The 12,422-nt window shown below is 38.5% G+C and overlaps 1 protein-coding gene and 1 long non-coding RNA gene across 2 annotated transcripts in view; one reads left to right on the forward strand and one right to left on the reverse strand.

The window, feature by feature from the left end:
* The window catches only part of LOC116227273 (von Willebrand factor D and EGF domain-containing protein-like), a 163,815-nt gene that overhangs the window by 71,004 nt on the left and 80,389 nt on the right, over nt 1–12,422 (forward strand). Inside the window, exon 11 of the mRNA XM_090143533.1 lies at nt 2,177–3,108. Coding sequence (XP_089999659.1) covers nt 2,177–3,108 — 932 coding nt within the window. The remainder of the gene's footprint in view (nt 1–2,176; nt 3,109–12,422) is intronic.
* Nucleotides 6,613–12,422, reverse strand: part of LOC149917192 (uncharacterized) — a 181,510-nt gene continuing 175,700 nt past the window's right edge. The window contains exon 5 of the long non-coding RNA XR_016468114.1: nt 6,613–6,669. This is a non-coding gene — a long non-coding RNA (uncharacterized LOC149917192). The remainder of the gene's footprint in view (nt 6,670–12,422) is intronic.

Raw genomic sequence — 12,422 nt, forward strand, 5'->3', positions numbered from 1 at the left:
CTCAAGATCAGCTCGTGCCATGATAGTCATTTCAATTCAATATGGGAAGAGCATGTGTGTGAAAACTTGGCACAGTTGGATCAAATCCTAACTGTAGTCTGGTATGCAACTTAATGTGCCACTTAATCTGTGCATGTGAGATTAGCACACAATAAATGCAACAAATTTTAGACTTACTGCATTTCAGAAAATGAGCAAATACTTCAACCACATTCTAGATATATTTGACCAGCCTACATAGCGCTGCTTAGAAATCAACAGCCATCTCTAGTGCTTTAAAACTTTGAGGATGAATCAGGGCTTGCTTCTGGGAAGGCAAAAGGAGAAACAGTTTGGTGCAAGAATGACAAACTTCTTTCTACCTGAAGATAGGTTAACAAGAGCATTGGGAGCAGCTGTTCAAAACAAGTTTGTTGAAAAATCAGAAGCCAGAGCAGAACATACAGGATTTCACTTATAAAACAGCAAGGAATGCTTGGCACATGTGATGGAGGGTACCTTCAGGAAAGGTATGGGAAGTTGCAGCTATGTGAGAAGGGCAAGTGGAGCAACGAGTTTAATTTTGCAGTACTGCCAAAGATGAGTCTCAAGGACTCTTCAGAGCCAGATTCAAAAACCAACTAAGCCAATGGAAAGGCTGCTACTACATCTAGGAGAGACTGGATCGGTCTCTGATCCACCAACGGAGAAATGGTGCAATAAAAAATACAGCCTGGAGGGTCACTGTACTGCTGCTGCTTTTAATTTCATTTTAAATAACACTTAAAGCATGCTATGTTTTCTGCAGCACCTGAAGCTAGGATGATTGCTCACCATCTGATAGCTCAGTTTTTTCACTGGCTCCCTCCTTTCCCAAGTAGCCGAAAACATATCTGTTTTAAACATTGGCTTTCCGATGCAATATTTAAACAATAAAACAACATCAGAGCCTCCCAATCTCTAAGTAGCACATGAACAAGGAAGAGATGGATTTTAAAACACATATGTTAAGGAGATAGAATACTTTTTTCATACTTTCTGCAGTTAGAGAAATCAGGAACACGATTATTCTCTTTGGACTCTTGCTCTGTATTAGCATCCAATTTGCCTTGAAATATTTGCTTTCACATCTTCCTTGGTTATGGACAGCAAAAAGCAGCATTTGTTTAGTTATCTTTTGCAGAAGTCCTTCCTAGCTCGTAGAAGTGTATTGTCTGTAAGAAAGCACAGGGGTTTTCAGGGCCTCAAGCCTTTCCAAGGCATACATCCCCATCACATATGCCATCTTCAATATATATTGTCAAAACTGTATAAAGCCAAATCTGCTTTCTACAACAGTATCTAGGGTTTGTCTTACAATATTGACAAATGCTTTAAACCTTTCTGAACCCTCTACATTTTGGCTGCAAGACAAAACTGATGCCAAAATAATTTACATTTTTGGTAGTGTTTCAAATTTGTCTGGAAATAAAGTGCTGCCAACTATTGAGACAAGAAGCATATCTTTTTCTATGAAGCTTCAGGAATTCCTCTTGCACTGCACAAATAAGATCATGAAATTTCCAGAGAAACTTCAATCACTGCTGTTTATTCAAACTGAACTCTCTAGAAGTTCATCCATCATTAAAGTGGTAGTAAATTAAAAAAAGGAGAAAAAAATCACCTTTCATTATGTGATATACAAACCCTATGATCAAAAGAAAGCTGCTTTGTATCAAAAGAAAAGCTCAAAGAAAGTGCTATTAGAGGACAGAAATGAAGTATGCCAAGAAAAAAGAAAAAGACACAGAGATCCAACTCTTAGAGGAAATATTCTCCATTCCCCAAGCTATATCTGAGTCACACTCCAGACAAATCCAAAGCCTTATTTCATGTCTGATATGCAAAGGGCAACCTGTACCTTAGAAAAAGTCCTGCAAAGTGACATCCCACAATTAGGCATTGCTCCAGCAAAGCACTTAAGCATCTGTTACCAAAAAGTTCCAGTTTAGTGCTCAAAAATGTACAGAACAACTCAAGAAGGGCAGTGCATAAAAAACTAAAGAAAACAAAGATTTAAGTTAAGCATTTTCTTAAGTACTTCGTTAGACTGAGAATTTATACATTCCTGAACCTTGGGGAAAGAAAGTTTACCTAGTAGTGTAGATCAATTTGTTGAAAGTTTCCTCCCTCTAATCTCGCTGTATTTTTAAACCAGAATACCTCCAGGGAAGAGTTTATTTGACAAAACTCCAGCATCTTCAGAAGGGAAGCGGAGGAAAAATTACTGCAGGTGCCAGAAGGAGAGCACAAAGTCCATGCCCTTGGTAAAGACGCTGAATGCCTTTCAGATGCAATCTGGTTGTCATTATGATAATGTGGATTACACTTTCGCAATCCCATATCTGGATGTTACATCAGACTTTGTCACTCGCTCAGACAAAGAGTTTGCTTCAAGAGATGATGGGGAACGGTCGCCCAAGTCTTTTGATCAAAGATCTCTGCCTAAATCAGTAAAAAAGCGAGGTAGCCGCGGGGAGCGATTAAAACCCTTCTCACATCGTGCTTCCATGAAAAACAACAGTTCCCTTAACTTTACCAAGCCAACAGAAGAACTACAAAGACCAAAAAGACAAGAAAACTACTTTGAATACTCAGCCCCTCACCCATTGCATAGCCCAAGCCAGACAGACACGGAAAGCTTTGCCTATTTTTTCCCAGAGGATTATTTTGAAGGGCTTCGGATAAAACTCCCACTGGGATGGCCCACTCCCAGCGGCCTAACCTCTGCCAAAGCTCAGGAGATTTGCCACCGAATTCTTGCAAATTCCACCATTGGCTTAGCGTGTAAGGCTCTCCTGGGAAAACTGATAGATGAGGCCATCAATATATGCATGTTAGATCTGCAGCTCAAGGATGATGTGGCCTGGGTAAGGGCACTGATAGCGCTTTTGGAAAATGAGTGTGAAAGACGAGTGCTAAGGAACAGAGGTAAAGTGTTTCATGTTGGAAGCCAGCCAACTGCTACCCAGGAGGAAATCCTTACCGTTCTCCGCTGTCCTGCTTTCTGTAATGGCAATGGACAATGTACAGACCTGGGCTGCCAATGCTTTGAAGACCACAGCTCCTATGATTGTAGCACTGCCAAAAGTAAGTAAAAAATTCTGTTTGTTTCTACCCTAGCCACCTTTCCATGGTATTAGAGTTATTAGGTAGAACATCTGCACAGAGTTGTTTGTTCTTCAAACAGTGCTACCAGTAAGATATTTGATGAATTAGTAAGCAGTTCTTGACCTTGAAGAGCTGATCAAAATATGTGGTTGGCTGGTCCTTTGCTTTTTCGCCTCAGTAACTTTTTAAAAATGGATTTTACAAGTCCCTTAGCAAATTGGTTTTGCAGAAGTGATTTTCTTTACATCTGATCTATCACCAGCATGCTGACAAGCAAGTTTCTGACAAAAAGAGGGTCCTGTTCACCTTGCGGTCAATATTCATGTTAACATTGTACAGATACTTTGCTTATTTTTCCCCTGATCAACAGAGAATAAAATGTGAAAATAATTTTATACAATGTATTAGTTAAAATAAAATTACATGACAGAATGAACAAGTAAAATGGCCAGAGCCATAAAATAGCCACGGGACCTATTTGAACCCGCAGACCTGATTAAGCAAATATTTTTGAACCACCTTACCTTCACACAGGTGACTATTCTACTAGATTTGCTTCTTCTTTACTGTTCACTCCCTCAAAGGATAAACCTAAGTCCAGTGTGAGTACTGACGGCACTTGAAACTTAGCACACGTATAAATGCTAGCATTTCTTTCAAAAGGCAAGCCTTGCCTCAGCAAACCCCATCAGCTTATGCTCAAAGTCACAAAGGCTCGGCCACACAGTCGGGTTCCTGCAGCTTAAGGAGCATTCTGCAGCTAAGCTGAAATAACAAGGTATGCTCCTTCATCCATCCCATACGTGAGGGAAAGCCTTTTTCTGTGTTGCTGAGCCTACTGGACATTATCCTGTATTTAGGACAGTGAAAGCTCCTATCTAAAGTCTGTGCCTATGGCTTAGCAATATCTCAGACAGTCCCAGAGCTCAGCAGCACATCTGATGCTCCCAAGACACTTACTAGCTGGGACAGGATTATCCATATTCTTCACAATAAACACGTCTTCATTTAAAGTGGCTTTTTGTTAATGGCATTTGCATCTGGTTAATGGCAAACTAAAATTTATAGGATCATTTCCTACCTTTCCTAAACTTCTACAGAATTCATTCTCATTCACACAAAGAATTGACACCAGCGACTGAAAAGCAGTCTGAGCAATTTTGCAATAATTATTCTATATATAATTCAATGCTTAACTTCATTCTCTGTGATACAGCCAGGGGAGAGGAGTTGCTTAGAGCAGATATTTAAATTTTATTTTGCTTTTCTATGGTTGAAGTACTTCAGATTAAAGGAAAATAACTTCAGTATGACCTTTCAACCAAAAGCTAATGGCACCTTGTCTTCTTGCTGCTACATCAACTATAAACAAGGGCAAAGCCCAGAACATGCCCTGGTACTGCACTGGGAGGAGAGCGCTGCTTGAGTTCTCCTCTTCTCCCAGCCTCCACTTTGTTCTGTGCTGAGTGAGAGCTGTCCTAAGGACACTGAAATTTGTCACTGCATTCTCAGAGCAGCCTCAGGCTAAGCCAGGCCCCTAGGGCAGCACTCTGGACTTCGGATACTCAGAAGAGACACAGCTCTACAACTGGAAAAACATTGTCTGGGTGCAAGCTTGTTAGAGGCACAATGAAATTAATATTCACTGCTTGAGCAATCCTAACAAAACACAGAAGGCCCTCTTCCAAAATTCCCATGCGCTTTTCCCAGCTTCTCAAGGCGTGCTCTCTCACATCCTGCAGAGATCTCAAACTGTAACCCAACTGCCTGACTTGAAGTCTGTGCCCAGTTAGCGCTTCACTGCAGCATAACTCACGTGAGGACAGCTTTGAGGCTTAACACAGGCTCTACAAAAGGCACTTCTCCCAACTCATTCACCAGGTCAAAGAGCGGTAAAATGATCCATGCCTGTTGTACATCATGCCTTAATGCCACCTTCCCAAAGCTCATACTGAGTTGCAGTGCACATTACACCTAAGAGCCTGTGTTTTTTAACTAATAGCTTGAAATATTTTCTGTAGGCATAAACTTTAAGTACAAATATTATTTTTCATTTGAGAAAACCTACAAAACACATTCATAATTACAGCCCAAGAAGAGAAGAATGCTTTCTAGCTAAGTAAAGAGAGCACAGAAGAGAAAGCATTAAATACAAATGTAGCAGAAATTGCCATGTTGTGCCACCACTATTTATTTTTCTCTTTTGGGAAAGGTAGGGGCATGACTTTTCAATGTGCAGACATGTCTTCCCAAGGGTGCCCCTGACTTACGGAACAATTCCCATTCAATTTTCTTCTTCCCCACCATACCAGTGAGATGATATAGTACCTTCTCATCAACAGCTATCCGTCCCAGAGAGGTAAGTCAAAAATCACTTGTGCTCTACTCCACATCCTGGGTGTATTGGAAACTTACACATTCGTGCAGAACATAAAACAAAACAGAAATCAAAATGTTACAACAGGTTAGTGGAATTCACTTCAACAGCTAAAATCTTCTCTGCCAAATATAGATTTTTCTTTTTTTTTCTATTCATAATCCATCCGCCAGCTTGTAAAGAGTAAAGCCTGGACCATACAGCACATTTCATGACAGACCCCACAGCCCATGGAAACCCCTGAACTGTTTTAAACAGAAAATAAGGATTTCAAAGAGGAAATGCTGGTACTCAAGTATTCATGTAGACAATAAAACCACTTAGCAATTCCACATCTTAAAGAAAATATTTGTTCAAAATATTTATCCAAAATATTTTACAGGCTGCTTCTCATTAAAATGGGAGAAATGGGATTTAAAAGCAGCTGTTTAACTAAATGCAGCTTTCATTTAATTTTATATCTTTTTCCCATAAAGTACTGAAAAAAATCCATCGATGTCTGAAAAAGAATTGGGAATATTTTTGATTGCTTGGTAAAAAGGAATCTTCCCAGAGCACATCACCCAAAGAGTCCTCAGTTTTTCCAAATGACAGATGAGTGGAAGGCAATGTAAATTTCCCCTAATGTCAGTGGTAACAGTATGGAGATTGTTATTTGTTAGTCCCATTAAGGGAATGGCAGCCAGAAGTCGAAGTTTTAGACTCTGAAACCTGAGTTGATTTACTCCTTTAACTTAGAGGCACTGGAACAGGATGCCCAGAGAGATGGTGGATGCTCCATCCTTAGAGACATGCAAGGTCAGGCTGGATGAGACTCTGAGCAACCTGTCGAGCTGTGGGGTCCCTGGTCACTGCAGGGGAGTTGGACCAGATGGCCTTTAAAGGTCCCTTTCAACTCAAATGATTCTGTGATTCTATGAAATTTGTTCCAATATTGACTATGGAGAAGGAAGAGTGCTGTGATGGCATAGAGTGAAGCAATGTGATATATTATAGTGAGCTCCAAGCATTGCAGTCTATTTATGAATTCATTTCTGAGTGACCCCGGATAGATTTTCGCCATTCCTCTATTTAACAATACAGAAGCCATGTACCTATAAAAGTACCTGATCTTGGAAATACAATGTAAAGGAAACAACGCATCCAGACAGGGGTCAGATGTCCTACAAGGAGAAATAAAATTTGAGTTCCTGCACTTCAATCACTTAGACATTATAATGTTTAGGAAAGGTCAGCTAGCTAATTCAGTACAGACAAACAAGATATAAATACCAGTGTGAGCTTCACCTTTAGCTGTTCTTGATTTCAGAGTTTTATTGGCAATGTTCTTTTAAGATATCTGCTCCTTTTTACAATTCACAGGCAGAAATGTACTGCTCAAACAGCATGTGATGTAACATCCATTTGCAAGCAAAAGTACTGCAGTACAGCAGAATAATGATGTGCTTCTTAAATAACAGTTCAGAAGATTGGATGTCCTCAGAGTCCTGCTGACGTCACTAAAGCCAGGATTTCACACCAGAAAATGCTATTAGAGATGAAGAATTAAGATTTATCTCAGAAATAAAGCTGCATCTTCTAACGGGAACAGCTTGAGCTCCCTTGACTGGCGGCTCACACAGCCTGACCTGTCCACTGAGCACAGGCAGCCCTCACAGAGCAGGCACAAGCAGGATAAGCCTTTGGGCTTTTTTGCTAATAAGCACAGGTTGTGTAGGAAGGCAAGAAAAGGAGTAGAAATTAAGAACTGATTTAGGGTTCTTGAAACTGCTGCCTCTCTCGATTTCTATAAAAGAAATCAGTGTCTTGAATATGACAGAATGTCTTTTCATATATTCTAAGTTTAAATGAATGTATTTTAAAAAGAAAGAAACAAAAAAAAATGGTTATTTTTGGACATGTTAAGGTTTAAATTCCACTACTAGGAAAAAGTTACTTTCTACATTACATGAGTAATGAAGGAGAAGGCAACTCCTTTTCTTGGCCATATATTTTCTCATTAGCTCCAAAACAAATCTCCGTCTAATTTTCTCTGGCTGAAATTTTATATGTGAATTAAAACTCCCCCAAGATCAAGGAGGCCATCAATATAATTCAAGTACCTTTTCCAAGGTCACCCAATCTCAGCTGCACTGCCAATTCATGACAGCGTTCTGCCACTGGTTTTGACCAGCACACATACACACTAAAAACAAAGATGGCCAGGCGGTATTGTTAGGGATCAGAATACAAACTATAACATATTTGGAATAATTTAAAAGGGGGAAAAAAAAAAAAGAAAGGTACTCCCTCGCTCCGCCTGCCTCCAGCAGGAGCGGTCCAGGTGGCCAGAGCTATAATTATCCTCCCATGAAAACTGCAATTTGGAGTTGAAAGGCACCTCTGAAATTTGGCGATGCTCCAGAAGCTCAGACTTCCTTAATGTTGCTTAACATTTCATAAACCCCCTCCCCCCCCCCCAACACCTGTATAAGGTGCTTAAAATGTCGTTACCACCTGTAATTAAACGCAGAATCCAATTACTGTGTATAGCAAATCAGTTTGGTGCTTACCATTTGTATATTGACCATGTTGATTATAAAAAAAAAAAACTCAGGACTAGTAAAGCACACTTAGAGGAATGTAATATGCAGATTGTATGAAGCTCTAAAGAGCAATTACAAGATAAAAGGTAATGAGGAATAATAAGGACAAATTAGTTTCAGTGAAGTAATGACACTTGAAGTTTAAATTTCTATGTGGAAAGTTCTCGAAAAAAAATATAGCCAGCAAAGAGAAGTAATGAGCAAAAAGGACAGTGAGAAGATGGAAAGTTAACACTTACCTCACACACTTACAGACAGAAAATCTGCACATCACAATAAATATCTGCCCATTTGGATATTGTTACTAATAAATTCTGTGAATCCCGAGTGCATTTTCAGGGCTGTGAACCACAGCTATACAGGTCCCTTGAACCCATCCACAACATTGGGATGTATAGATCTATCTTAATTTATAGGCCTATCTGAATTTATCATAATGCTTTCAGTCAAGTCCTCTTCATATGTTGTAATTAAAACACTATTTTAAAATAAAATTGTATTGAGTAGCAGTGCTGAGTCAGCTGTTACAGGCCAAAGGCAGAGATTTAGCATCACTGAAAAAAAGGCTGGAAAAGGCCTCTAAGTTCACCAAGACCAACCCATCCCCACATGGCCAAGTCCCTCACTGCCACATCCACACATTTCTTGAACACTTCCAGGTTCATGAGATAAGTATTGGATAAATCTCATGGTTTATACAATTACGTTTGATTTTAAAGCTTAATCACTGTTCTTAAAGATGAAACGTGAAGGACCATTTAAAGGTTTAAATTGTTTTGAGATCCTGAGGTGAAAGGGGATAGTGGATTTCAGTTGTCTAAGTCAAACATCTGCTCTTCAGATTTTGTGTTCGAACGTATTGACTTTGCAATAAATATTTCTCCTACTTCTATCAGTTCAGTGGTCTTTACACTCCAGATCGTGGTGCCATTATGGTTATTTAAGAGCTGTTAGTCTGTCAAGTAAATGGCTTCTCCTCAGCTCACATAATGCATGCTTTGCTGGCGTGATACTTCACAGCAGCACAGAAGGAGTCATTAGGATGTACTGGGTCAATAGAAGCTTGTCGTGCATAAATTAGTCTATAGAAAGTATAGAAGGCATACCAGACTCTTCAACAAAAACCAGTCAATTCCTTAAATCAGTAGGAAGTCTACAAAGAAACATAGTACTCAGCAGTGTAGAGGTGGTAGCCTCTAAGCCAGCCTGCAGTGCTGGTATGACATACCTTAGTGAAAAACCAAGCCATTTATATCCCCATAAGTGCTTCAGAAATAGACAAATGCTTGAAATAATGGAATTTCTGTCTGATTCTCTCCACAGGAATTGATTGCTTTATAAAATTGGTCTACAGATTAGTAAATAAGCAAATATACACCACCAAGCTTTTGGCTGATTGGGCAAATCCCTTCATATGGTACTGAAAAAGCAATTCACTGTAACAAATACTTGTATCAGTTTCTCAAAATTAGATTTCAGAAGTTGTGTCAAAAATGGCTGTGGAAGCACTGAGCACCACAGTGCTATGATTAAACTTTTCTGGCCAGAAGAGAGTACTATTACTAAAAAAAGATGAAATTATTAAATTGGCATTATTCTTTTAAAAGCTTTTTTTCTGTCTATTAAGAAGTCATTGGGCTTAATTTTCCTCTTCATTACAAGAATCACACTGATTTTGATGGATACAGTATTAGCAATGTCACCATTACTATTAATTTACCTTATTAAGGAAAAACTAGGTCTCTTTACCAAAGTTCCTTTCCTTTCTCTTTTTGCTCATATTGATTATTGCCTTTTTCTTTCTACAGTTCTGAGTTTCTCATCTATCTCACTGAGGGAGGATGTCTAAAAATTTCCTGTACCCATGCTGCCCACGTTCCCTTGAATATGTACTTGTTCATTTGACAACTGCTGGACAGTAAATGAGGCAGTGTTATTAGATTACAGTTTAGAAACTAACTCAACTGTTCCTATCAAATACACTTCAGTAATAATGTCTGTAAGGCATGGAACACTTCATGCAGATCTCTGTATACCACAGCCACAAAAATACTGTTTAATACACTGCTTCAATTTCACTGGGACTGTGTTCTTTACTTAGAGCTTAAAGACATTATGAATTTATTCTTACATTCTTCAGGATGACATTACAGGAATTTTCACAGAGATATCAATAGTATCCAGAAGAGATTATATGCAACTTGAATATGAAAACCTTAATTTTGAGAGATACTATCTGCTCTTAATAACCATCTCTTTCCTCAGCTTACCAGATCATCCTGGAAAATTAGTTTAAAAAATAAATATGAAAACACATATTAATAATATTATTGGCTTCAATTATTCAGCTTTTTCCCAGTTAAACTAATTTATAAGGGAGATTTAAATGGTTATTTAGAAATATAGCATTTCATTCACCAAGACATCTACACAGAAGTGGGCCTCATCTGTGTGAGTTAACTACTACTGCTACTAGGCTAACTGCAAATAAGTCAGCTGATAATTTAACTAATAATAAGTTAATTATTGCAAATGACAGCACCTGAGATGAATAAAATTATTTTATTTGACCAATTTTGACCCCAAAAATTTACTCAAATATATTCTTTACAGGATAAAAACAAAGGCATCTGCTCTGAAATTTTCAAACATTATTCTTCAAATATAAGATTTACCTGTTTTTGAAAAGATTGTTCTCATGCTTTTAGAATTATTGACTCCAACAACAAGATGTTGGTAGGATATAGCAATATAAAAATTTTACAGTTTAACAAATACAAAATTTACAAAACAAACATAATTTTAAAAAGTGACCCCAGCCAGGCTAACCTACTGTTGATATCCTCTAATTTACACCATCTTTTATATGGATGGAGGCAGACTTTTCTCTGTCACAGAAAACGTATTTCTGCCTAGAGTTTTCTGAGTGGTGCTTAGAGACTGATAGGCTTCATGTCAGTTTTGAGGATTTTTTCTTCTTTTCATAGCAATTTTACTTTATCTTTTGATAGATCAGACACACTATACACCTCGGAAAAGACAAACATCAATATTAGCCTTAATCTACAGGTTTAAGTCCCACTTCTTTCCACTCAAAGCACAGACCTGGCTGAGCTGTAAGAGTGCTATTAGCCTGATAGTTACAAAGTCAATAGAAACTAAGTTTTAAAAGGATACCAAATCCTCATGATAAGGGACATGGAAGGTTGCATGCTTAGTGATCCATACCATTTCCTGCAAATCAGATCAAGGAGATTTGTTTCTTCTGGTGATTAGTTTATTTGCTTTAATGCAAAGCAGCAAGAGAGGTTCACAGAAACATGCAGTCAAACAAAGCCATTTTCTGAAGTACATAGAATTAAATGCTGGAAAAGTTTACAAAATTACAGATCTAATTTAAACTGACCCAAGCCAGACAATCCAGATGCATGTGTATAACTTCTTTAAACCATGCTGTTTGCAGGCACTGCAGGAAATTTCAGTCTTAAATCTTGTTAAAACCAAACCAAAACAAAAAGCTCGGAACAAACAACAACCTCCTTCCTCAAATACTCACACACACTCAAGTACAACAGGCAACAAACTCAAGGCAATTTATGAGCGATAGAATTAAAACTTACTAAATGTTTAAAGGTCCAGTTTAAATTGATCAAAGGCAAAAACTAAGCGTAAACCTAGAACTTCTTTATATCATGCTTTATTTTCTATAAATCTATCCAGTCTATTCTAGAATCTATCACTATATAGAATCATGTAGAAGGGTCCTCTGAAGGCCATCATGTCTAACTCCCCTGCAATGAACAGAGGTATCTACAGCTTGATCAGGTGCTCAGAGCCCCATCCAGCCTGACTTTGAGTGTCTGCAGGGTTGGGGCATCCACCACCTCTCTGAATAACTGGTGTCAGTTCCTCACTATTCTTATTGTAAAAACCTTTTTCCTTATGTCCAATCTAAATCTTGCCTCTTTATTTTGAAAGCATTTCTTCTTCTCCTATCACAACAGACTCTGAAAAAGAGATTGTCACCTTCTTTATGTTATACATACATATATAATGTTCAAGCAACTGTGAAAAAAGATGTTCATAATAACTGGATCTTACTCCAATTCAGTAAGTATAAAGAAGGAAAAAAAAATACTAAAAACAACCAATTGGACACTAGCTTGGCCATAAGGACCACGATGATGCCCATGAGCCTCTTTCTGCCAAACTCCCTTGGAGCTCCATCACAGAATGGAGAGGCTGCTCTGTGGGGTGCTGCTCTAAGTGCCTTCAAGAGACTGACAATGAGATCTGCTTTGGTATGACAATGAGCACTGTGAACGTGCAAC

The sequence above is a fragment of the Phasianus colchicus genome, chromosome 7, assembly GCF_987193195.1.
Source record: "Phasianus colchicus chromosome 7, bPhaCol1.hap1.1, whole genome shotgun sequence".
Classification (NCBI taxonomy): Eukaryota; Metazoa; Chordata; class Aves; order Galliformes; family Phasianidae; genus Phasianus; species Phasianus colchicus.